Source organism: Tympanuchus pallidicinctus, unplaced genomic scaffold, assembly GCF_026119805.1.
Source record: "Tympanuchus pallidicinctus isolate F22 unplaced genomic scaffold, pur_lepc_1.0 scaffold9, whole genome shotgun sequence".
NCBI lineage: Eukaryota > Metazoa > Chordata > Aves > Galliformes > Phasianidae > Tympanuchus > Tympanuchus pallidicinctus.
This window is the reverse complement of record NW_026294813.1, coordinates 541,345-569,032: the sequence shown is the minus strand read 5'-3', so window position 1 is coordinate 569,032 and position 27,688 is coordinate 541,345. Positions and strand designations below refer to the sequence as shown.

The 27,688-nt window shown below is 37.2% G+C and overlaps 1 protein-coding gene across 3 annotated transcripts in view; it reads right to left on the bottom strand.

Moving 5' to 3' along the window:
• PDE8B (phosphodiesterase 8B) overlaps positions 1-27,688 on the bottom strand; it is a 75,877-nt gene that overhangs the window by 19,280 nt on the left and 28,909 nt on the right. For 2 of the 3 annotated variants that reach the window (XM_052670192.1, XM_052670190.1), the window contains exons 2-10: positions 22,619-22,678; positions 15,678-15,868; positions 14,375-14,434; positions 13,270-13,327; positions 9,902-9,990; positions 5,602-5,680; positions 4,946-5,086; positions 4,472-4,560; positions 3,751-3,811 (exon numbers count right to left, since the gene is read on the bottom strand). In XM_052670192.1, the coding sequence (XP_052526152.1) occupies positions 3,751-3,811; positions 4,472-4,560; positions 4,946-5,086; positions 5,602-5,680; positions 9,902-9,990; positions 13,270-13,327; positions 14,375-14,434; positions 15,678-15,868; positions 22,619-22,678 (828 nt within the window). The remainder of the gene's footprint in view (positions 1-3,750; positions 3,812-4,471; positions 4,561-4,945; positions 5,087-5,601; positions 5,681-9,901; positions 9,991-13,269; positions 13,328-14,374; positions 14,435-15,677; positions 15,869-22,618; positions 22,679-27,688) is intronic. The other variant, XM_052670191.1, reaches the window with a different exon arrangement.

Genomic DNA, 27,688 nt, shown 5'->3' with positions numbered 1-27,688 from the left:
CTCCTAAAGGAAGTTATCTAGAAGTTGAGTTTAAGTCATACATAATTATGGTGAAACACTGTAGCATTAGTGATTTGGATCAAAACTTGAATCACGACAGATACTATCCTGTAATTAAATATGTACTTCATTAGATTTCCTTGCATGCTTCCATAACAAACCTTTTTTGTTCTGAAAATAACCCTGATATATTTTATGGCAGAATAAATTTTTATTTATCTAAATATTCAGAAGTGGATGTCAGCATTTGTCAAGTACATAACTTCTTTATATTCGTAATTTTCTGCAGAAAGTGTTCTGAGAGAATAACTAAAATCCTTAACAAAAGCTGAATACGAACTGAACCAGAGGAAAAAAAACAATGGAGGAAACCAATAGTGCTATTCTATTTGTCACAGAAAAAGTCTTTCCAGAGTTGTTTTTCAAAACAAGAAATAGTGAAATGTTGAGAAATGAGTTTCTCTTTTGCTTCACAGAAGACAACAGCAGGGTACTTGCAGCAAGCATTGGGGTCCCACACCCCCTGGCAGGCACCCACTGCCTTGAGCTGCCCAGAGCTATTGCCTTGTACTAGCCTCCCAAAAGCAGCTGGCCCGTGAGCATGGCCTGAGCAAGGTGACAGAGCTACCACATACATTGACAGTGCCGTGGTGTGGGCTCCTTAGTCAGGAACTAGGTGAATGTCCAACATAAAGCACGAATCTCATCAGACCCACACATTGACCAGTGCTGGGGGAAAAAAAAAGATAAAATTTGGGCCACTCTCATTGTTTATCTCACAGGGTACCAATCTCTCAAGGAAATCCTCAAACAATGGCAGCCTCAAAACTTCATGAATTGCACTGACTCCACCATCTGGATAGGACAAGACATCTCAGCAAGAGGCAGTAGCTTAGAAGGACTATATATTCTGGATGTTCTTGGCAGGCTGAAGCCTCCTGGCCAACAGAAGCTGCAGCTGCAATGCTGGTGTTTCCAACACATAGCTGGCACCTCACAAGAGGAGGTCAAGGCAAGCATGGGCTATTTGAGCCCCATGGCTTGGAAAAATTAAGAAGCACCCTGTTGTACCTGAAGCAATTTCTAGTGCCTGAGGGCACATAATCAACTCACCCAGCTGCTGCAATATCAAGGAAGAGGTATGCTCTTTTTACAGGAACATACTGACACACAACAGATGAAAGCAAGGGACTGCCTTGCAGTAGAACCCAAGGATGAACTCAGACCATCTAAAGAAATAGATGAGATTACTTGCTCTGAAACCAAAGAATAGGAGTGCTTGTAATGGGCTTGCCTACACTGGAACTTCACTTTATACAATTCTTTGCTGAAGTCTCATTTGACTCAATGGCAGCACATCTTCAGTGCAATGGGGAGAACAGAGAAAGTGGCTGTATCTCAGTGCAAGCTCTGTCTGTCTGTCTGGTCTTCTTACCCAAATTCTCCCCAATTGCAGACAGAATGCCAGTAACTGTTGAATTCCTCAATATTTGAAAACATTTCTTTCAGAAATGCAGAAAGCCTACACAGGTAGACACATGCCCTCGTTTCCCTGAAATTGTTTCCAAGAGGATGGTGTACAGCATTTGAAAATACTGCAGTGTACAGAAACATAGGGAGTATCACAAGGCTAAGTGAATCAAATCCAACAAGTAATTTTTATTCCTCAGGGGCCGTTTTATTAACACTTTATGTGTATTAAATAATTGATAAACTTATTTTTAATTTTCATCACGTTTTCGTGGTTTTTCAGTCTGCGCCACCAACTGCTGCACAAAAAGAAGCCTTCCTGCAAAAGTCAGTAGTGCTTTTTCTTCCGTTGAACTTCTCTTTACCACCAGAGGGTGCAAAACTGCAGTGCTCAAATGCTGATCACAAAAAAATCTGAGCAGCATCGCTGCAAAAGTAATTCTAGGAAGTCTTATGAATACAGTACAGGTGTTGTTACACATAACCACCATCCCCAATCTAAACCATAACAAGACCTCAAGATGCTGTTAAGAGTATTCTATTTGATGCCAGAGCATCTGATACTGTAGTAGAGGGAGGAGAGATTTCTACCACAGAACAGAAACACAAACACAAACACACATACGAAAAAAAAAAAAAAACAACCAAACAACAACAGCAAAAAAAACCCCACCCAGTTTTGTGGGCTGTACCTTTTTTTTTTCCATATAGACCTTCAATCTCTACAGAATATATTTTCTGTCAGGCTGTAATCTTTAATCGCTGTAGTAGATTTCTACATCTGTTCAGAATGTTTCAGAGGTCATACAACCTTGTCTAAGACTGCCCAGGCATAAAGATCATTGCATTTGTGCTTTATTTACTGATAACTGCTCATGATTCAGTACTGAAAAACACAAACTGATTGTGCTTTCCAACAGTGCCAGTACTATAGAGAGCACGGCCTTTGACACATATTTCTAAATAACATTTATTGTTAAGTTTACTTGCTTAATCCAAAGAACCAGAAAACTTCCACTGCTGGCTTTTGGTATTTTTTTGTTTTTTTTTTAACAGATGACTGCAAGTCTGTAATTGTTTTGTACTGATCATCTTACATAAACAGTATTACATTTACACTGCAGCAGCCTTTCAGCTGTGTGTACACTGTAGAAAAATACATCAAATGGTACCTTGCTTTTAAATCAACATCAAAGCAGCTGTAAATGAAACAACATGAACAATGAGGTTTTACTAATGAATAAAAAAAGAAATACTGTATAACGTTAGTAGTTCTTCCATTACAAAAGTCTCCAGCACTCTAGGCTGTACTTTTAAAATCCTGCTTCTGTAGATTATACCTTGCTGCTAATACTAAAATCTGTTTTTTTGATCCAAATAGGAGGTCAGTTTATAACATTCCAAGCTTTGTTTTTAAGGGGCAGAGGTTCAAATTTCTTCCAAAAGCTATGCATATTTCTTCGTTGACTTGATAATATCTCTGCAACAGGCATGGTTTCAAAAAACAGACAATTTTACAGAATATTACCTATTAACTTCCAATACTTTTTTTTCAGTAATCTATTACTAAGGATAGGCTTATTATACTGAAGAATAGGCAACTAGAAATCCTAGTGACCTTCCATGCATATTTATGTACACATTGTCTTTATTCTCAGCTATGTAAAAGCATATTTAAAAATTTATACAAAACAATATACTCAGTTCCCAAAACCCAAATTTTTTAGAAAAAAATGGAAATTATAGGAAATATATCATACTCCATAAGCACATCCTCAGTTTAAACTTTAGCAGCTACACCTTATGTTCCCTACATTCAATCTCACTCCCACAGACCACAGATAGATTTCACTCTTTGACTCAGAGAAGTCCAAAATTTCTTATTCCACTGGTTTTTGAAGCAAAACATACAACATGCTCAGTGGCTTCAAATGCTCTTTCAGATAGTGTGCAGGAGCAGATCAACTTCTGCTCCTCAAACAACTTCTCATGCCTCCACAGTTTTTACAGGATGTGGTGGATATGTGGCTGAACATATGTGAAAACATATGGGCAAGGAACCTCCAGTCGTCAGTGCTTGCCCACTGCACCCTGTCCTGGCACTGGGCATCACTGAAAAGGGCCTGGCTCCATCCACTTCGCAACCTCCCTTTCTGATATTTATAGACATTGATGAGATTCCCTGGAGCCTCCTCCTCTCTGGGTTGTACATCAACTTCTTAAGCAAAAAATATAATTACTAAAAGAGATGGAAATTATGACATCGTAGAAACACAGTACCTGCTTGTTGTTTTCGTTAGTACAACGCAGCCTTTTGAGGGACACCAAGTGTCTGATCTTCCTAGCAACAGAAATAATTTATTGTTATCACATCAGATGGTAAAGAGGGAAATGAAATGACATAGTGATATTTTTTTAAGCTGAATTCTTGATGCTCTAATGGAACAAGAACTAAAACCAACACCAAACAACTGACTGAGCAACAAGCAGTGAAACAGTCGTGTTTTTGTTCTAAAGTACATGACTATGCTGATGCTGAAAGAGTTCACTCACACATCTGGGAGCAGAATTTGGCAACATGCGCATCATACATGGCAAAAGTGCAAGCACATGCAAGTGTGCACACAAAATGAATCACCTGGCTGCTGACTCTTCCAATTGCCTGGTTGGCAGTTTGAATACTTTAGAGTAACTTCACAGAGAAAAGCATGGTAAAATAAACCCAAACACCAATTTGCAGCTGTCTGTATAATAGCAACTTCATCCTTTCTTATGATTTCACAATTTTTTAGCCAGCAAGTGAAGACACCAAAATGGACAAATCAGTAAAAATCATGGCCTTCTTAATTTTGCACATTTTCCTTGAACTGCTTGAAGTCAGCAGTGTTATCACCACCCTGCTCCTTACTATATGGAGGTTCATGACAGGGAAAGGGACAGGGAAAGCACAGAGAAGGATTTTAAAAAAAAAAAGGAACATTGCTCTGGAGATGTTAATTACCCTCCTTGACCAATCACTGGTGTTATCTTCACATGTTGCTGGATACTGTCTCCAGATTTTCTTCTTGCATAGTAAACCCCTTGCCACTCCTAAGAAAACATGCACAACAGAAAGCATCTGATAATACATAGTTTGCAGTCGAATATTCATTTATTATTGCCTAGTCCTTATGTAGCAAATAATTACATACTATTTCATGTTTACATTCTAAAAAAGCGTAAAATCTTGTAATCCTCAGTGCAGCTAAGCAGATGTATTTGCTTGTCTGAGGACAGTGTAAACTTTTTGATATGTTTCTCTTGTGAAGAAGTGCCCAGTATTTTCAAAAAAGTTTAGGAATCAGAGGAACAGAATTCAAATGAGATATATGCAACTTGAGAGAACAGAGTCTCATGTTTTTAAACCCAGAGTTTAAAAAATAAAACAGACTGGAAATCCAAATTAGAATTGCCCAAGCTGATTTTAGCTACTTACCTTTCCTTTTTTAATACATGCGTTGATAGCATCTGACAGATCTGCACAGTTTTTATCACTTTTGGGCAGCTCAGTAAGTTCCTTGCCAATGAGCTCTCCCTTCTGATACCCCATCATATGCTCGAAGGCCGGATTAACATACTGTGAAACAAAAGAACTTCGGGATAAGAAGGACATACTTAGAAGATAATTACTCAAATAAAACTATCACAGTATTTCAGGGTACGCACCTAAATCCAAAACCACACATCCCTGCAGTCTGTCACATAAAATATTATGCCAATAGTGAAACACTTCACTTACATTTGCTAGATACATATTTATTTATTTATTTATTTATTTTACATATGGAGTTGAAACAGAATCTGATATAGAAAACATGGAAAGAGAACAAGCCCCTTTACTGTACAGGGTATCTATTTCTGCAATAGATTTCACGTTTGTTTCACTATAAACAACTGGAAATTATCATCTGAGTAAAATTAGAGAAGGAAATGTCTAGACATTCAGCAAGTGTCAACAGGCAGCATCCAGAAATGCTGCAGAAATACAGCAACAAAAGCAAAACACCGAATTAGAAGAGACTTTACAGAACAAAGATCTCTTTGGGGTTTCTGTCTTTGAATTCTGCAAAATGATTGGTCTTTTCCCCATACCTGAATAACACGATCTTCACTGGTTATTTCTATTGCTTCCTGACAATGTTCTAATGCTGTAAATACTGCATTACATGCCCTGAAATTAGCAAATGATTCACATTAGTTTTATTGTTAGAACATTTTGCTTATCGTAAACAGATTATTGCACTGTACTTATCCACAGATTAATCACAAATTAGCATGCTGTTTCAACCATACCGGGTAGCCATCACCATTATGATTTTCTGAGGAATTTAATCTTTGGACACTCCCGTTGCTGACATATTTTTCTGAGATCACTTACAAAATTGCTCACAGGCACCGCATCACTTAACAGCACGGTGCCTTTTCCAAACACCCTTTCTAGAGCAGGAACTAAAAATGAGTAAAAATAACAAATGGCTGCATACATTGCAATAGAAAGTTTTGTGAACGTCAAGGATAGGGAACACAAAAATCAGCACAGTACATTTTATGAATCTATGTATATAAAATATATCCTAATATATACCCCAATAAAATATGTCCTGACAAACACACTGATAAAATGTGCTGTGCTTATTTTACATGTGTATATACACATAAGTATAAATGTAAATTTTTCAGACCTTGATTATCAAAGAAGTTGTAATGCTAAGCAATTAGAGGAAATGATTTAAGCCATCACAAAATCTTAGTCAGAAAAATATCACTTTTCCTGCTTTCAATTTATAATTCAGTGGGTTGACTTTCATACGGGTTAGTCTTAATTAAGGGCAAAACTAATCCCCACCTTCCAGTTTTTCAGGGCTATCCTTGAACTAATGCAGGAAAACAAAATCTTTACCCTTTTGCTACAGGACTGATACTGCTTAAACTATAATTTACACAGAATGGGATTGAAATAATGTTATTTAATTCTAATTAATTATGTTAATTAAAACAATGTATTAATTAACACAGTAAACTATGGAGATTTAATGCATACTAAAAGACACAAATCAGACGACGTGCTGTGATAGATCCCAGTCCATTTTCTGGCCTAAATTCAGACCAATTGTCTGCTATGTATGTCTCACTGCAGGGAGCATAAAATGCACCATGCAGATGTATACAGCTGTAACCTAATGGAAATGTCTTGCTTACAAACTGTACAGTGAGGTGTGATTAATACTGATGATCAGTGCATGGTTAGCACAGAAGTATTCTACCTCTGCATTAAGGAATATTGGATGTTGGTAGCTTTGCTCATCATGGAAGTAACTCGGAAACAAACTGGAAAGGGAATACACACGAAGACATACATACACAATGATGTGGATGAAGATTTGTAGGAAGAAGCGTTGTATGCAGAAGACAACTGTACTCCTTCAGTTTATGCAATAAAATGAACTATCAGTGTAATTCTACGAGGGACAACCTAGCAGTTCAAGTTTGCTCCATGGTGTGATTTTGTGCTGCGCAAAATAACTGAGTTATCTCAGTGGTAGATGCTCATCTGCTACACAAGCACTAACAAGTCATTAAGTAAGCTTTCTGCAAGAAAACGCAGAGCTGTTTTGAACTGATTACACTATTCAAAACCTACTTTTTCATTTGATCTGGCAATCAAGCTAGCTTTGGTAGATGCACACATCCCACAGATGCCCAAAAAAACCTTTAGAATTAAAGAAACAAAAAATCTGTCTAAGAAACAGTGTACCCATCCGGACAGTTCTGTTCACTGAAAGGACTTCAGATACTGCGTCCCTGGTCCAAAATTCTCACAGACTTTCTCTTCTATTCAAACACCTAAAAAAAATTCTGGATTTTGTCCCATTGATTTACTTTCTGAGAACATTATGTCTTTCTTTTCAAAAATACAAAGACATATCAAAGACCAGGAGCCCCGTGAGATAAATACACAGTGCAACATTTTTTTCCCCCATTTCATTAAACCACAGAGATGAAAGCAAATTGCAACCAAGTAGGGCTAGCGAATCTAGTTGTGCTTATTTTTTTATGGTAAGCTCAATTAAAACATCTGCCTCTTTGGGCAAAAGCAGGAAGAAATTCTCTGTCACAAGGCATCAGCTTCTCTAAGCTACAAGTATGCCTTCTCAGAAAATTTGTCCTTCAGAAAGCTGTTTTGATCCCCCAGATGTTAGCACAAAGCTTCTTGCATTAAAAGAAAAGTAGAATTTAACTCCTCTGGGTCTGCCTCAGGCAGTGGCAGCAACAAACTCCAAAATACCACAGCTGTGCTGCCAAAAGCTTTCTGAAACAGTAGTGCACCAGAGATGATGTAAATATACAGACATACACATGTGCAGATATATACATGATGTGTTACTAACATACAAAACACACGGTAACACAGAAAACATCTAATATGCTATACATTCACATAAATTAAAGGGAAGGAAGTTCACAGTTTACATAACTAAAGATAGAAGAGTAAAAACAAGCCAAATTACAAGTGGGTGGTACAACACTGTTTACATAAACAATACAGAAGAGAGAATTGTCAGTAGCTGAAAAGCTTCTGAGGAGTGACACTCTCTTCCAAATTTCAATTTTTTTTTTATTGATGATAGTTTTAAATAATCTTACAGAAAAATATGGCAATCAATATGTGAATCATGTTCCCTGTTTCTGAGTTATAATTATCTGCATTCATAGTTGATATAACTAAAAGAGATGCTTAAACTCTACTGGCACCGAATTCTTAAAGTAGGTTATTCCATGTGTTACAGCAGGTAATTTTCAATGAAAAGAACATAAAGTTTATAACAGAAAGAAATAAGGGAAAACAAAACATAACACAAGAAGTCATTGACACATACACTGATGTTCTAGAGAAACAGAAGGATAATTTCCACTCTTCTATGTTTTGATAAACACTAAGAAAGAGATGGAAATGACAGAAAGTTACTATACAGAGAGTAACAAGCAATGAATGTCCTCAGCTAAGAAATTAAGGAGGTTACTGCACATGTTTTTATGGTTTCTGGTAAGAATCTTACTTGAGACATTATCAGGCAACAAAGTGGAATGCTGCCTGAACTGTGAGAAGAGTAATCCTCAAGATGATATACAACAGCTGGAAGAAGTTTCCTTTTTGTCTACAGCATGCTTGTTATTACAAAATCTGTCGTTTTGGACCTAAACACAAGCTACAGGTATAGCTTGTATGAACATAAACTGATGTTTGCTAACTAAATTCACAAGTCACACATTTCACACTGCATTTACAACTGAACCAAGTCACATTCAGGTCTAATTAACTTCTAAAATTTCTGTGCTTTTTTCTTTTCTTTATTTTTTTCTGCTGAGCTTTGGGAAATACACCTTAATATGTGACAGCAAATTGTGACAGCATGAACCCTATTTTTTTTCCTAAAGATTCTACTACAATCATATTTTGCATACATAAACACATATTTGCTTGAACATTAAATTCTTTTGTGATAGGTTTGTGAATGGAATCTTAAAAAAATCTACTGCTTAAACAGCAACACTGAATCCAGTAGTGAAGTGATAGTATATTCTGTAGAAGGAAATGCAACTCAATTATGGGAATCCAGGTAAATATACTTTCTCTGTGTGACAACTCAAAGATCTTTTTTTTATATACAGTTGAATTGTAAATATATTTATATGTAGGTGTAAGCACCAGAAGCACCAGTATTAAATATACAATCAATCATATTAAACTGATTATATAATTATATATTCCTTCTTATATTTGGAAGATAATTTTACAAATAAATATTTCTTATTAAGAAAAAAATTGTGATTTTGATCTGGCACAGAGTAGGAAGAGCCAGCCCAAGACTGTGCTCAGTTCAAGACATGAAATCTCACACACATAAGATTAAGAATGACTTTGAGAAATTTTCCTGTCATGTCACTTTGCAGGCCATAAACCTTTCTTACACACAAGTCAGCATTAAAGTGCTACCATTCAATTAAACGAACAGAAGCTGTTCTGCAATATTTCTGCTAAGGGATCTCATTCTGATTGCAATAGCAGTGATGGCTGCTGTACTATTGCCAAACTCAATGTGGGCATCTCAAGACATATGGGCACAGGCAAGCATCAGAATAAAGGACAAGTACTGCATTCTGCATTAATGAAAACTGTCATTTAAACCAGCAGTGAATGAAGCACATCAACAAAGCTTTCTAAAGGCACTACTTATTAAAGCCTTTACATTTGTCTGTTTTGTAACTGATCAAGGAACAAGGCTGTAGGAAATTGTTAGCATATGAAATACATATATCTGCAGTTGGGAACATAGACCAGTTACTTATTTCCAAATATTTATTTCTTATGCCTTCTTATATGTCTACATACCGTAATTTGAACTGAGATCGCACTTCCCCATGTTCTATTTGAATGAGTTCATTGTAACAAGCAGTTATGCTGCTATTCTCCATGAATCGCTGGAAAACAAATCAGAAGTGCATGAAATAGAATGGAAGGTTTGTAATCTATTATTCCTGCTCTTGTATCTAAAACTCTAATGTTATAAAGAGAGCTGGCAATAGGACGACAAAGGGCCACAAAAATGGGGCCGGAATATCTTTCATATGAGGAATGTCTGGAGGAGCTGAGACTGGTCAGTACAGAGAAGAGAAAGCACAGGAGAGATCTCATTAAGATAAAATAAGTACCTCAAGAAAGTGCAAAAAGAACAGAGTCAGGCTCTCTTCAATGGTGCCAGTGTCAGGATGAGAGGCAATGGGCACAAAATGGAGTACTAGAGGTTCCTCCTAACACCAACTTGCCAGTGTCAGGATGATAGCTGGACTTGATGATCATAAGGATCTTTTCCAACCTAAGTGATTTTATGATTCTTGCTGTGTGGGTGGCTGAGCACTGGCACAAGTTGCCCAAAAAGGCTGTGAATCTCCTCCTTGGAGATGTGCAAAAGCCACTTGGACATGGGTAACCCACTCTGTGTGTCCTGCTTGAGCAGGGGTTGGGCCAGATGGACCCAAAAGTCCCTGCCAACCTCAGCTATTCTGGGGTTCTGTAGAAATGCTTTCATTGCGCCTCTTGTGTTAAGCAATCATCTATTCAATGGGAATGATTCTCTAGTCACTGTGACAATATTGCTAGCTAAATAAAAAGCGAGCATAAAAATCTGCTGAAACCACAACTGTGAGCTTTGCCACTTGGTTCTAGGTATTCATTAAGAAACAGGTCATTTAAAAAAACACAAACAAAAGTCTCAAAATCAGTAGCATCTAGATGTTTCATTAGGAACACCTATGCCTTAATTCAGAACAGGAACGGAATACCTTAAAGATATAAAATATCCATGCTAAAAATTCAAATAAATTTAATGACATTTGGCATTTTGTCTGTTTTTAAGTAAGTATTGTAGCTGAAACTCACAAACTGTAGTAACTTGAATTTGTAAGTAACGTCAGTGAGCTGTCACTTTTGAATTCAGAAGTGCAGAAAAGTAAAATTTGACAGCTGTTAACAAGACCTTTTTTAATATGTGTTAGATGGAATGTCCTCTATTTGTTATGCAGAAGCTGTTAGCAGAGAGGTATTGTGCTTGGACCAGCTGCAGTGAGAAAATTCACATTCATCACAAAAGTATTAGCATGTTCTCTGACTTCAGTTCAAGTTTATTGCTCACTAGTAAACTTCTGCTGTGAGGATTTACATCAGTGATTTGTAAATACATCTGTGGATTCTGCTTTTCACACAAAATGCTCATTGACATCATTAATTTTCAGAATACAGCTGCATGCTGAGTCAAGAGCCAGCACTCAGATCTGTGAAGAACAAAGAGTGTTGTATGAGGAATCTTTGCTTCTCCCCTTTATGAAAAAAAATGTGATTTGGGAACCAACAGCTTAAGCCCAAATTTAAAAGTAACTAACCATGGGCCTACTTCACTCCTCATGTTAAGATATTAAATATTTCTATAACTGTCACTTTTCACAGCAGGAAAAAGACATTAAGATTGATGTATTTGTAGGTGTATTCCCCCAAAAATATTAAAGGAGCTCTTGGGAATCTTCAGCTCTGAATCTGATGTAAAAATTGAGGTTTTGTCTATAAAATTCTAGAAAAAAGTGACAGACTAATTGGCTACAGCATCAGATACTTTATTAATCATTTTGGAGTTGCACTTAAAAGACAGGTACCATCAAACAGAACAATTACAATTAAGTTTTGTCAAGGGAAGGAGGAAGAATGGAACTAGTACGACAAATGCTGATACACTGAATAGTGATAATGCAAAATAAACTACTGGAAAAGGTGAGTATAAAAATAAAGTTAAGGAAGATAAAGCTGTAATTTGAGCAGATGGGATTTTTCAAAAATCAATTTTATTACATTGTTGAGGAAAAGATCCCTGGATGTGCTGTCCCTCTCCTTGGAGAAGGTGTTTATTTGGGGTTTTTGTGTCTTTTTGTTTTGCATACATATTTTAAATATATATATGTATATATATACATATATTTGCAAGAGAGTCAAGATCTATTACCTCTTTCTGGTGATGTTCCACAGTGGTGACTCAGGTGCATATACTTTTTGCAATGAAACTCAGGTTTAGCACGAATTAGCTCAGATACTGGATTCAGTCTGAACCAATAGGATAGTGTTCTGACTGGGATAATTCTTCTAAACACATATATTTAATCCCCCTTAACTACAGAGTCTACTGATGAGCTCCTACTGATTAACTTTCTTATGACGAGCTCGCTTTAATATTACAGATGCTTTATGTTACATTAGGAAACATTAATGACCACCCAAAGCCACTCAAACAAAGGCTAGAAGATGGTAAGCAAATGAAGCTAGACTTTCAGAACTGAAAATCACTGCTCTTCACTACAAATTCATTTTAAGAAACAGCAGTAAACAGTTATTTTCTCCTCTGGTTTCTTGTACAGAACAGCTTATAATGTTCTGAATAGAAAGGGTTCACGCCGAGGTAACAACTCAATTCAAACCTCACTGAAACAGAACAAAACAAAACAAAAACATTATCCTTTTTCAATTCAGCAGGAGCAGGACTAGGCTGGTACTCCATTCAGAAAAGGTTCCTAGCATGCACACAAACATGTCTAGATGACTAGGCACACATTAATTAGGGTGCCATGTCTTTGATTTTTAAACGTACTCATAAACAAAATCCACTCACCATCTGTCCAGACCACATGGATTTAACCACAGAATTATTAAGGTTGGAAAAGGTCTCTAAGATCATTCAGTACAACATCCACCTACCATCAATCCTGTTCACTAAACCATATTCCTTAGTACTGTATCTACCCTTTCTTTAAAGACCACCAGGGACAGCGATTCCAGCACCCCCCTGTGCAGCCTGTTCCAGTACTTTGCTACTATTTCTGAAAAGAAATTTTTCCTGATATTCAACCTGAAACTCCGCCGGTGCAAATTGAGGCCTATTTGTCCTATTGCAGTTACCTGAGAGAAGAGCCATACCCCTGCTTTTTCTGGAAGGACTACCTGGATCACAGATTCTCTTATCTCATATGCTTTTCCAATGCATTTCTGAAAACAAGAGTACCCAATCAACTGTGACCATTATCTCATAAATACATTTTTGACATAAGCAAACATGAAGAACTTATATGAAAGATTTAAATGTGAGGAAGTTGAAGTGCCTCTAATTTACAAAGCAACCACGGTTACTTTATTAAATACATAATATATGAAAGAAGACATACCCTATCAAAGCCTGCATTAAGAAGGGGAAGAACAGAAGTCTCTTCTTGATCAGCAGATCTACAAGACAAAATGCTGGTCACACAACATGCAGGAACTAGATGGCATCAATTCAGCAGTTATCCAAATATAATGTAGTATGAATGCTCTTGCATAAAATACACATATCAAATCATGATATTACAGAAGTGGATCTTCTGAATGTCAAAGATGATACAGTCTTTTATATATACTTGCAGTTGTTATTATGGCCAGAAAATAATTTCTACGGCAAATTTGATATTACACAGACATCCGTCTTCTGTTCATAGACACACAGGGATGTTCCAATAAATAAATAGATAGATAGTTTAACAAAACAAAGGATATCCTGTGATATCCGACAAGAAAGAAACTAAAATAATGCTATTAAGTGAAATGTGGAACAAGCTATAAGGTCTTGTTAAGCAGCAAACATAATCTATTTTCTAATCTTGGCTGGAAAATTTCTCCAGCCAACTCAATTTGCAAATGTTTTAGTTGAACTAGGAAATTAACAAAATTAGAATGGATTTAGCAGTATGTAGAAGTACTAACAATGATGGGAAACCACTCTTTTTCTAAGATATTTGATAAAAGATGTATTTAAGTCTGTAAGAATGCACTGAGTATGAATTACTCAAGAAGGAATTCAGGACAATACAATACCAAGTTTAGTACCATCAGAAATAAGATTTACTCCATTACCTAGTTACCTAGTAACCACAGCATGTTATCTGATCTATTTCCCTTACAACACAATAAACAGCTTTCTATTCTTTCATTTTAAAAACAAATGTATCTGTGTCTATTTTTTTTTAGTATGCAAGCCACTTCATAACAATTCTCTAAAGTCAAGGTGATATATTAGTCTATATGAATGAAAGTAATTGAATACTTAAATAGGCCATATACATCACTTCACCATTTCAGGTAAAAAATAACTAACATTAAACTAATTCTGTAAGTTTTTAAACTTACGAGTTTATATCTTATCTATGAGATACCTTCTGTTACTTGCTAATTTTTATTTTAACTCATTCTCATAGAGTAAAACAAAAATATTTCACAACACAGAGTAAAACGTACGTGCGTGGAACCACAGCAAGTATTACAGTGTGTTCTGATGGCTTTGTGGCACGAATAGACCTAAGAAAACAATATTTTCTCAGTTACACCACATGCTTTCTCAGTGTTACACGCAATGTCTTCACAGGCAATATAAATGAAAAACAGTTCTGAAAGAGTCCAATGAGTTATGAAAATAGGACCAACTGGTCCTCACTTAGACATTCAATTTCTTTTGGTATCAGCCTCCTCAGAATCTGCACAATACAGTGCAGTACAGAGACAACAGCTCCAAATACTCTTCAAATCTAGTAAATCTAGGTAAAGGCAGGGCAGGCTGCCCTGAACGTAGGGGTTGACAAGATGCAATGTCTATACAATGCATTCTTGGTATCTGTTAGCTCAAAAACTAATTAAACAAGAATCTTTACCACCTTCTCCCACCTTCACAACTGTCCTTTCATATACTGTAAAATTTTCTTTGAAGTATACAAAGTGCTCTTGGGGCACACTGGTAAGAAAAGAAAGTATAGCAAATACACTTCTCTATAGAGGACTACGACCACCATGGTTAACAAAATATCAACACTTTATGTTACTGAAGAACTGAAAAAAAAAAAAAAAAAACAACCAAGAACACTCCATTCATCTTCCACCAGTGAAAAATACATGTTTTTCAAACATATCACTCTCTTCTGAATAAAGAGCTGTCATATGCATGTGTACTTCTTCCAGAAACACTTCCATAACCTTAAATATGTGAACTTTAAAATATTTGTCTTAAAAAACAGAAATTTCAGTTCATGCAAGACTGAGAAATGTAGTGTGCTGCATGGTAAAACTGATTTTCCATTTCCATTTCCACATGTACAGAAGAGTGATGTGAGCTTTTGTGAAGAGCACTCACTGACGTGTGCCTGACATAGTCAACAAACAATGGCATTAGTTTCAAGCCTTGCAGCTTAAAATCTTGTTACAGCACTAACTCAGGAAAAGAGATCCAGGGAGAAGCAGATACAGAAAGCACAGAGTGATTGCACAACAGCTGTGGCTTATGCTCCGAATAATGCTCATGATTTTAAGAGAGAATTCTACAGGTCAAATGTCACCCTGGCCAAAAGCTTATTTTTCAAATTCTACTCCTCTTAAGAGGAGTTCCTAAGAGTTCTTAAGATCTTCCTTAAAGAGAGAAGAAAACCTCTTGTACTCAATCTCCAAATTTCCAATTTGTGCATTCTTCTTTATTTTTTTTTTTGTAATTAAGAGTATGGATTTTGTATAATATATTCCAGACTTCAAGAATAGCATAAGGCCCTTTAGTTACCTGCAGATATCTTCTGCATCAAAATATCTGGAATTCCTGTGATCTATAACAATTATTTCCTGGTGCTTATCAAGGAAACATTCAAGTGCTGATTCTGGAGTCTGGGCAATGTTGCACCTGTAACCAGCTCTATCACAGGCCCACCAGAAGCCGTCACTTTGGTTGTCTTCTTTTGCAAAGATCAGCAAAACCTGCAAAGCATGCAGAGGCAGAGCAACATCAGTTTAAACATGCAGAATAGTTATCCACATGGCAAAAATCTTAACAAACACTTCTACTAATTGAAAGATCAAGTCCACTCTGAGAGTGGAAATATTGGACTGCAGATGATAAAAGAGCTGTCACAGTGGATAACTTAATTAACAGAGTGATTATCAACATAGCATTAACTGTGTAGGACTGATATTTACTGCTTTTGAATAAGCTGTGATTGTTCTGGATGTGAAAGTGTTGGCAGGTGACAGGTTACCTTGCTGTGCTCATTCCTAGAGCATCATGGCTTCAGGAGCACTACGACTACTCAGGCAGTTTTGACACACAGGCCCCTATCTAAACAGATGCCAGATTCAGCGAGCAGATGTTCAAACATCATTCCCATTTTAAGGTTGTGGGAGTTACACACATTTTAAATTGTAAGGAACTTTCTGAAATGTAATTGACTTTTTCTTTCAAAACAGAAGAAAACAATAGATGAACAGGTATGGAAAGGGCTGGGTAGTAGGAAAACAATGATTCAGACATTGCAGCTGATCACTAACCATGCCACTCCATGTGACAGATAAAGAAAAACATCAAATTATTGAAAAAATGCTGTGAAAAAGAAAGGCTTTAAGAAGTCAGAAGTTCAACTATAGGTATTCACATTGCACAGAAAGGCAGAAGACTGAGGATAATCTATATATAAAGCAAAATCCTGTTCATTTTACAAACAAAAGTAACCTCCAACTTCACTGAAACAATCTGAGCAAAGTTTTTCAAAAATGCTCACAAGGAAGGCTAATAACCTTTCATCTGTGATGCTGCATGTCTGTAATATCACCACATAAAATTCAACACCATCAGCCCAGAAGCTAGACAATGCGACCATGCCCTTTCTTTTATCCTGAGCAGTATGGAATGGTCTGGAATGGTCTGGAATAGTCTAAACAATGAACAGAGACATTAATGTTACTGAGGCTGGACTATCATTAAAGATTTCATTAAAAAGTAGTAAAAAATTATATGTTTGGAACTTCAATAAATATTAAGAAATTCATCTGAAAGCTTACTGCCACTCATCATCCAAGATAGCAACTGTCACTCTACCTAATCCATTATCTTTTCCAGTTATCAAACATTCAAAAGCAGTTACACGGTTCTGCTATAGAACTTTGCATATACTCTGGTAAAGTAGCTACTCTGATTCAATCCTGTTTGGCTCCAGCTGCTGTTGGAGAAGAGGTTTTTCTTTGAAGATGTTTTGATATCTTTCTTCTCTCAACATTCCCTACTTGGAAATACAGGATTGCAAAATTCAGCCATTTACCAGATGCAAAGTACTGGAGTTTAGTTAAACTACCTGTTCCCCCACTGGAAACTAAATATCAGTGTGTGAATCATTCAGAGAATATTAACTTTAAAGGTACCATTAAAGCATTACTGCCATGCCTGCTCATTAAAATTTGTATGAAGCTTACTGTAGAGAGTGAAAACACAGCAAAACTTGAATTATGCAAATACGTTGCAAGCTAATCTCCCAAAATCAAAATGAAAATACAGCAATCTGTGTAAATCAGACAGACAGTATGACAGGAAATCGAATTTAATCTGTATTTCTTGATGGAAAACATCTGTTTTGGTATGTGGTTTGTTAGCCTTGCTGTGAATAGGTCTTTTTTATCCAGTGCTGCTTTGACATAGGAATACCATACACTTTTCCTGCTGAGATTTTTTTTTTTTGTAATCTATTGGAATTCCTACCACAGTTTTCTGAATTTGTTTTGCACAGCTATTGTATGTCTTGTTCCCAGTTTATCATGCAAATACAGAAAATGGATTGAGATCTGCTTTGAAAATCTCAAAATACAGCCCAGTGAGAACAGGTGCATATACACCAGAAGGAAACAATGAGAAAATCAAAAATAGAACTTAAGAAGTCATAAAACATGACACCTAAACCTTTTTTATGCCTCTGTGGTATTCCAGTGAAATTATTTTAATAATGTCTTTAATATAGCCAGAGGGATACTGTGTGAAACATTAAATGGGCAGGAAAACAATTAGATGCTGGGTATCATCAACACTTCGGCTGCAGCTCAAGAGGGGAAGATCGTCATGATTAGAACAGACATGGAGCTCACCATCAACACTGTGAAAGTGATGATGACCAATGAGTTTCATAAGAGGGAGAAAATGCAGTGTTTGAAGGGGGAGCAGGATTAAGCAGTAAAAGAAAATGAGTGAATGATGACAGGTGGCAGACAAACTTTACAGCAGTTCTCTGGAAGGAAGCAAGAGGTATTTGCTTAGACCAAACAAGAAAGAAATGTGCTTATTAATACAGAAGACAGGGACTATGGGGAAAAGAAAGAGTAAGCATTTCAGTTTGTGTGTTAAAGCCATGAGTGCAGAAAAGCACCACAGTAACTGCAGGAAACAACCACATTCACTTCCAGTATATGAAGTTCTGTGAGGAGATGATGACAAACTTCAACTCAAATGCCAATAAAAGCTTCAGGAGTGGTAATTACTATAATTTCTGTGCCTTCCTCACCTTCCACTCCTTCCCATTCTAAAATGTTAACTCATTGGTCATTAGGGAAATTACAGCTCATACATGGTTTCACTCTAATACGACATAAAAATAAAGGAGCAAGAGTTTTTCCATTAGTCATTGCTTTAAAAGGCATTCAGATTGTATGTTGAAACATAACAGTCTGACCTTCTGTCTCTGCCCTTGCCTTAACAATCATTAAGTTTGCAGATGTAAATTTTCTTCCTGTTTTGCAACGTTGTCCCCATTAGTTGATAACAAGTTTCTACCTATGGTCTGATCTCCAAGCTAAGCTCACATTAATCATCAGCTGAAAAGATTCCCATTCAATCCATTTGATTACATGTGAAGGCATTTGATGCAAGCCTACTCTTTGCCATTAAGAAATTATCTCCTCTATTAGAAGTGTTAAACTCAACAGAAGTTCCTGATCACATCCACTTTTTTTCTGATTTTCCCTGACAATCACTGAGCCTCTTTTCTCCTAATCTTTAAATCACATAGGGCACTGACTTAAAAATCATATAGGAAAGTCCCATATACAAACCTCTGTCAGCCCTAGTTCTGCAAATGAGTACCGTATTTCTTTTTCATATGTACTAGATGTTAACACATCTTTCTCTCATGTCACTGGGGGAAGCTGCACATTTATAATGAGGCTGCTCTGAAAGTAATGTCTCTATTCTATGATGTCCCATGACATCAGAGGCAGATGTTGGTGCTATGGCAGTAGAGGTTGAACCTCCTGCCAGTATTCCTTTCCATTTTGTTGCCATGTGACAGATGGAGGCAGAGAGGCACTCTGACAAAATCATGTCTGACGTGAAAGTGTGTATGAAGCAAAGGTGAGTCACTGAATTTTTCCATGGAAAAAAAAAAAAAGACATTTACTGACCCACTGACATCCATGGATGCTTGCTGAGCACTTAAGGAGATCAAACAGTGGATATGAGCACAGTGAGGCAGTGGGTGGTGTGTTTCAGCAGTGGTGACAGTGACATGAAAGACAAGCCACATTTTGGACAGCCATGCACAGCATTCACACCACAAAATGAAGGGCATTTTGATCAGCTCATCTATGTGAATTGGCAGATTCTGATCTAGGAACTGTGTAGAGAGCTTCAGTGTGTTGGAAACAGTGGTGACAATGTTAGAATATGGCTAAGTTTGTGCCAAGTAGGCTCCACTAATGCTCACACAGGAAGAGAACGAGCATCATAAGCAAGTTTTTTCAGGACCTGCTGAACCAATACAAGGCTGAAGGTGACAGTCTCCTGGACTGCATCACTACTGGTGATAAGATGTGATGTTACCACTACAAGACAGGGTCAAAATAGCAACATGAGAATTCCCCACTGAAGAAAATGTTTAAGACGTAGCCCTCAGCAAGTAAAGTGATGTGCACTGTCCAAAAGGAATAGAAAAGGGGTGATCCATTTGGATTTCCTGGAACCCAGACAAACCATCCGCTGCTACAAAATGCTGTCTAAGCAGAAGACCTGAACTTCCAGAGTAATGTTAGAGAAGAAGACAACCTTTCTCTTGCAAAGCAATAATGCCAGATCCCATACAAGTTTGAAGACCATAGAGGACATTGACACTTTGGCTGGACTGTCCTACTGCATCTACTGTATAGTCTAGGTTTGGTGCTTTCTGACTGCTATTGGTAAAGCTGATAAAGGATGAACTGCATAGTCAATGTTTTCCTACCAGCAATAACACCACAGCAACTGTGAAACAGTGGGTCACTTACCCTGGTGCATACTCTTACAAGTGCAGCCTGCAGGCTCTTTTTCAATTAAAATGCACAGCTAATGGTGGTAAATGTGTTGAAAAGTGGTGTTTTGTAGGTGAGAATTTGCTCTATCAAATAGTGTTATAGTGCTCTTTGTTTTATTTTCCATGGAAAACAATAGGAGGCATTACTTTCAGAGTGACCTATGTATGTACATTTTTCTCAGTCAATTCTAAGGTCTTACAACCAAATTAAGGCAATTCGTAAGCGCTGGTACAAAATCGGGGCGGACACATAAGCTGCATGCTGGGAGGGCATTTGGAGGGTAAAAGCTGGTACAAACCAAAACAGATTTGTCCTCTAACACAGATGGTCATAAAATCTGAGGTGGAATCTATTAAATGGTTTATGGCAAGTCATAGCCATAACAAAGGTCACCTCCCAGACAAAAAAACACAACCCATTTGCCAGCTGGCATAGGTCTGCTGCCAAACAACAGTTCAAAACATGCACAAGCATACAATGAACATTGCTAAGAAAAGCCCTGGTGACAATTGTTTTAACAAAGTGTATTATCTTATTAGACAATTAAGAACATGATTAAGCAGCACATAAAGATATTTAAAATGCATAGTTGGTAGCCCTTTGCACTTCACAGAGAAATACATACCTCAATCATTAAGATGGAATATAAAAGATTAGCACACATTATTTAAATGAATAGGTATGTGCCATCCTTGTCAAATAAGCTGAGGTCATGTCACTTGTTCCATAAAGGAACTGAGTTTACAGAAAGCATTTTTCTTTTAGTGCAATTAATTTAGAGTATGGCATAGTCTTTACAAAATACTCTTCAAGTACAAGTTTTACTTAAGTCCTGATTTCAGCTGTAAAGAGAGCCTATGAACAGGAGGGGAGTCAACTCTGAAAGGGTAGATAGCAGCAAGACAAGGGGAAATGGTTTTAAGTTGAAGGAGGGAAGATTTAGGTTGGATGTCAGGAGGAAGTTCTTTACTATGAGGGTGGTGAGGTGCTGGAACAGCTGCCCAGAGAGGTTGTGGATGCTCCGTCCCTGAGATGCTCAAGGCCAGGTTGGATGGGCTCTGGGCAGCCTGGTCTAGTATTAGATATGGAGGTTGTTGGCCCTGTCTGTGGCAGGGGAATTGGAGATTCGTGATTCTTGAGGTCCCTTCCAACCCTGGCCGTTCTGTGATTCTGTGATTTCTGTAGCACCGCAATTCGTGTCTTCACTAATAAAGGGACAAAACAACACCCACAGCTAACTAAATATAACGATGAATGTCAAGAAAGTTTCTATACAAAACGCAGAACAATTTCCCTTCTTACATGAAGAACTATTACATGATTAAACTGCATAATAACAGCAAATACGGATAGTGTATTTTTGCAAATCCAGTTTCTATGAAGTAAATAAAGTAAAATGTTGCCATAGACAATGAGTATTCTTATTCGAGTATAATTGTGAGCATCTTACTGCAGATCATCACAGTCTACTCAGCATTTTTCCATAATTAGTTCCACATATTTACGTTTAAATTACTTGCAAATGAAGACGGGTCTACTGCCGACCCCACTGTTATGCAGTCTTTTTATGACATACACGGTTTCAAAAGATCAAGCCACTGTTAAGACTGAATTATACTTATTATTATCATATTTAATACATAAAGAAAAATGTAAGGCTTCATGACCTCCAAAACAGCATAGCATGAATTCCATGTGTAAGTTTTTCTACTTGTAGGCAGTCATGGCAAGAATAAAAGCAACAAACAAATGCAGAAAGAGTGGCTGCTAAATATCTCTGCATTTTGCAGTTAGCTGTCCAAGACTAAAAGTTACTTCTAACAGACACTGCTTTACAGGAGCAGTATTAAAGATTACACTATATGTTAAAAATAATATTCTTGGCATCCCTCTGTTTACAAACATAGGTACAAATTGTACAGAAACAGTAGTAAGTATGGGCAGAGCTGCTGCTTGTGTGACAAAATTCAATGCTCTTATTGGAACACGTGTGACTTCCTCCATCTGTGACCTGTAAAAGCACAGTTCTCTGTTCTACTGTACAAAACCCAGCAAAATTTGCCTGGTACCTAAACTATATAACAATGCTTTCTGCCGTGGCAAGTCAGGATTCAGCAGTTTTTAACATTCAGAAACAGCTGTTTTCCTTGCTGGTGCACACACACATGGACACACTCCTACTGACAGCACACAAAATAAATTACTTGATGTTAATGGAAATGCGAGCACCTTCTTTACCAAGTTAATTTAGCCACAGATCTCTTTTCAAGCACTCAGATAAACCGAAACACCAATTATTGAACTCACAGTCCTTGCAGAAGTAAAATAAAAACATGTATAACCATGCCTTAATGTTTTCACCCATTAGCACTGAATTGACTGTATCAAAAAACTGAGAGAACATCTTACCTGAACTGGATCTTGTGTCAGTCTCATAGGCCCAATTTGTACCTCTGTAGCTGAAGCCTGCTAAGTAAGAGTAATAGAGATTTTTTTCCACTCTACTACTTGACAAGATAGCATTTTGCAAGCAAGAATGAAAGATCAAGCATAACCAGTAAGACTCTCACAGAATAGCCACACAACATGCAGCCTTTATCCAGCTGCTTTAAGTATAGCTTTGATAACAGATAACCAAGCTCACAATTTTGTTTCATGTACTTCTAAGTTAAACATTGTAGGGCTTAATGCAGTAACCACCATCTTTCTCCTTCCCCAGAGCACTTCAATTACAAAGGACTTCTGTTTTGTTTAAGATAATGGAAAACTATTATTTTTCTGGCCAAATATTGCCTTATTCATTTGAATGCAATACATACCTTCAAGATCTTGTAATGTATACTGAGAATAACATTTTAATACGTTTTGTTAGAAAAACAAGTGAGTTTTCAGACAAGACAGTTTGTTTGGATTATAGTTTTAAAGATATTTTCCAGAAATGTAGCCTTTAATTTAGAGGGGGAAAAAAAAACCAAACAACATTGACATCTCTAATCAGGGTGTTTTCAGAAGACTTGAGAGCACATCACAGTTTAAAACTACAGCAACAAAATCAGCAAACATTGGCTTTCAATGCTTCGTAGCCTTATTTCCTAATAGCTGTACTACCTTCATGCTTTTTGTGTACTGATACATTTCAATATACTCCTCCTGTAATGCTGATTTGATTCACTTTAGATTACAGACTGTTCTCAAGCAACTGAACAATGCCTATGTCATCCCACAGATGTATGTACTTTAAAAAATTCTTTGAACCCACTGAATATTACTCTCTTCATACTACAGAGGATTACAAACAAGTTAGCAGTATTTGAGGGGGCAGGTTCACTGCTTTCCTGATGCCAGTGACTCCACATGCTTGGGGTAGGTAGTTCAAGCAACTGCCTTGCAGGTCAGGTGTTTCAACAAAACCCTAACTGTAGGCATATTTCCAGAACTTTCCTTCACTCCCAGGATCCCTAGATTATTATTTCTGCACCACTTTGCTGTGTACTGCTTGTTAGGTCAAGCCTTTTACTTGGGTATTACCTTATCCTCAAATATAGTATTTTTTCAAAGGACTTTACATAAATATTCAACATAGATGAAGTTACTAGTATTTGGTTTTATTCCTTGGAGGACACACCAGTGTTGCATGTATTAGTCTTGCCTTGCACTTCAGACAGTGGAATTATGCATAGTGACAAATGGCACATTGGATTTTCATACATCCCTGAGCACTGATCCTTTTGAATCCCATGTATGCCAGAAGGTAGCAAGCAGTTCTCCAGAATATTAAACCACAAAGCATTGCCATTCTTTTGCATAGCAAAAACTGCCTCCAATACACGAATACCTAACCTTTCCACACACGACAGCTTCACTTCCCACTTGATCTTCTGCCACGTTGGAAGGAAATACAGTGCAAGGAGAGATATTAGAATAGAAATGGAAGTTAGCACTGATCATAAGCCGTGAAGTAATAAAACTGGGGAAACAGAATTCTCTCAAAGCTCCTAACTCCTCTCCCCTCACAAGCAAACAGACAAAAATCAGGAAAAAGTACATTCATATTACAGTACATTATTTAAGAAACTAAAATATTTTAAAAATTGTGAATCATTTTGATTTAAATAAGTGTTCTTAAGTAGTCTCATTTGTAGAATCGATAGTAAGGGGAACAGTCAACAGATACACAACAGGCTTTGGTCTGTATCAGTCCAAAACCTTCTTTTTAAAATGCACATTTTAAAAAAACATATTGATAAGAGCCTACCATTCTTCACAAGGTACCCTTAGGACATCAATAACCATTTTATGATTCATTTAGCGGTAACACTATGGAAGTGGCATTCTAAATAAGCGATCTCTTCTTTACTACCACTTCAGAGTGCATTCAGTTTTCATTTCTTAGCTTTGTCCAAGATGGAATAACTGTGCCTAAAAAACAGATCTCCACCGCCAAGTCTATCAGATTCTTTTCAGAGATTTCTTCACTTATCTTAGCTCAGGTATTCAAAAAATGAAATAAAAATTCACATAACTGTGACTAGGAGCTTCTCTTTGTGCTGCTTTCACATCAGACTTGTGAACTGAAAATATCTGAATGCAAAGACCTGAAAATCAGATCCTGTCTTTTTTTTTTCTTCCCTCTAGTATTTGAGGGTGTTCCTGTCTCTGCTGGCAGTAGAAAAGCTTAACGAGGATTAGAAAAATCGGAGAGTCGCAACATAGGTAAGCTTGTCACTGTCCTGCTCTGCAGAGATATGATTTACTTACAGTCACAGCCATACATAGGGATGTAGAAATGGTGTGCTGCTTTTCCTGAAAGACTGAAATTCTGGAAGAATGACCTTTAAGACATTCCTTATACAGCACATGGAAATAAGAGGGGCGTCCTCAAATTAAGGCTGATAATAGGACTGAACATGGGAAGGATTCATAAACCATCTCATTGGATACAACGAGGAGCATTTTCAAAGACTTCCTTCATGGACTTGGAATTCTGAGTTTCGTTTTACTAACTGAATAAATCCCCTAGATTTGTATGCCTAAATTGCATTTGGCACAAAGAACAGTCTCATTTTTCTTTCAAAACATTGCTAGAAGAGGCACAAGTACCTTGCTGTCAAAAAAGCATGGATTTCTCCTTGGCCTGAAAGAACTAATTTCAAATCTTCCTAACTCCCAGAAAAGTATGATGATGTGGATGCTGCATATTAATGATACCACGACCATACCTCTGCTCATTTCCTGACTCAAGTGAACATCTCATTGCTGATGATTTCCAATTAAAATAAATCTCCCGTTATTTTATTGACTGGCAGGAAGGACTGCTAATAGACTTGCATCCTAACTCAATTAGTACAGTATTTCATGACAAACTTTTTTGGTAAAACATGCAGAGCTTGTTTCCAAAGAGGTCAGTGAGAGAATTCCTGTTTTAATAGTGCAGAGGAACAGACACCATAAATAAACTAACCATCTGGGGATAACAGAGAGCTTAAAAACAATGAAGAAATTTTTGTTTTAACATTTCAAACTGTCTACCATTATTTCCAGTATCATCGTAAACTCCAGAGGAATCCGCTAGTAATCAAAGAATTAAAGACACAGTAAATGGTATTTTCTTAAATCCTTTCTTTTTATATAAATTGGTGATTATCAATTATCTTCCTTTCAAAGCAGTATATTAAGCAAAATGGAATCACCACTTATTAATTAAGTTCTACTCTTTTAAATCACTAATACAAAATGCTTTACTCATCATGTGACTGAAGACTTAAGGCCCCTGCAGTTTATGAATCATCAATAATTAATAGCACAACTATTGTAAACATGGTGACTAATTAGCACAGCAAAATCTTCTTGAATAACTCTTTGTTGTTCCAGAGAAACAACAGCAGCTGGGCCAGCAAAATGGTATAGCAGTCTTCTAGATGGGCACAGGAAAAACATGCCTGGTAGAGATCTCTCTTTTTCACTGACCAAGAACTGGCCCTGAAAAAGGTTGCAATCACATGTGACTTCCATACTGGACCTCTGACTTTCCATTCTCTTGATGTCTTGAATTCCCTTCTGAGACATAGGGCTCACAGCTTTTCTAAAACATCCCCAGCCTGCAGCTGTCACCAACCAGAGTGAACGTCCTCTTCCATTGTTGAGCAATGTTATGTGCCTCTCTTCTTTCCTTTCTTTAACTGTCTCATGTTGTTTAGCAGAACTATACTCCAAACTTTCTTCTCTTTCTCTTTTTTCTTTCTTTTTTTCTTTCTCTCCTTCTTTCCTGCTTTTCTTCTATCTGTCCTTCTTTCTTTCTGTCTTTGAAATCATTTCTTGTTCATTAACTGATATTCTTGTGTCACCTGAGCTTTCTATGCTTAGGATCTCTCACATGCTTCTTTTGTGAGCACCAACTGTTATAGGGAATATCTTTCTTGTCCTGTTTGGCAATTTACGTGTGTTGAAATAAGGACACATTCACAAAATAAAAATGAAATGTTTTCAGAAAGATGCCACCTCAGCCTCAGTAAGACTCTCAGTCATAATCTGCCAGTAGCTGGGAGAATAAACAAAACAGATCACTCACTATGTGCTCCTCCCAGGGCTCCTGCTGCTGGAGATCTGGCCCTGAGCTAGATGGTTTTTGGTGTTTAGAGATCTGGTCCTGGCTAGATGGCTTTCCCAGACACCATTCCTCCCTGATTCATTCATTTAATCAGTTGTCTCAGATAATTTTCTTTTCTCACCAACACAGCTACTCATCCAGCAGGGAGGTAGCTCTGTTGTAATGTACTCCTCATAATTCTGTTCCCATCTGACTTTTTATTCATTTTTTTTCTGCAGCTTCCAGTTGATTTGTGGTTTTACTTTTCCAGCTGCTCAGGCCCTGATTTCCTTAGTTCCCACAAAAGGGCTGTAAAACCACTGTTCTCTTCAATGCCAGTCAGCTGCCATCTTCCCAGAGTCCAGAAGAACATTGAACATTCTGATAGCTAAAGTTAACGTAGAATTATGTTGCTTTATTAATTTAAAATGATGATCAAATGCACGTAGTGCTTAGAAAAAATAAGGCCTTGTTGTTGAGTTAGCTGATTAGCCACTGTAAACTGCAGGCATCCATCCATAAGAGAAGCCTAACCCCTCAGTGTGTCATGAACGTCTTTTACAATGCTTAACAGCAGATGAACGGGAACTAGTAAATAAAAATTAAAAGCATGAAGGACAAGGGGAAATGGTTTCAAACTTAAAAGATGGTAGATTTCAATTGGATATAAGGAAAAAGTCTCCCACAGTGAGAGTGGTGAGGCACTGGAGCAGGCTGCCCAGAGAGGTGGTAGATGCCACATCCCAGGAGGCATTCAAGGCCAACCTGGACTGTGCTCTGAGCTGTGGATGTCCCTGTTCATTGCAGGGGAATTGGACTAGGTGATCTTTAAAGGTTCCTTTAAAGATTAAAGGAAAGAAAATGTAGTTCCTAGATGACATTTTGAACCCCAT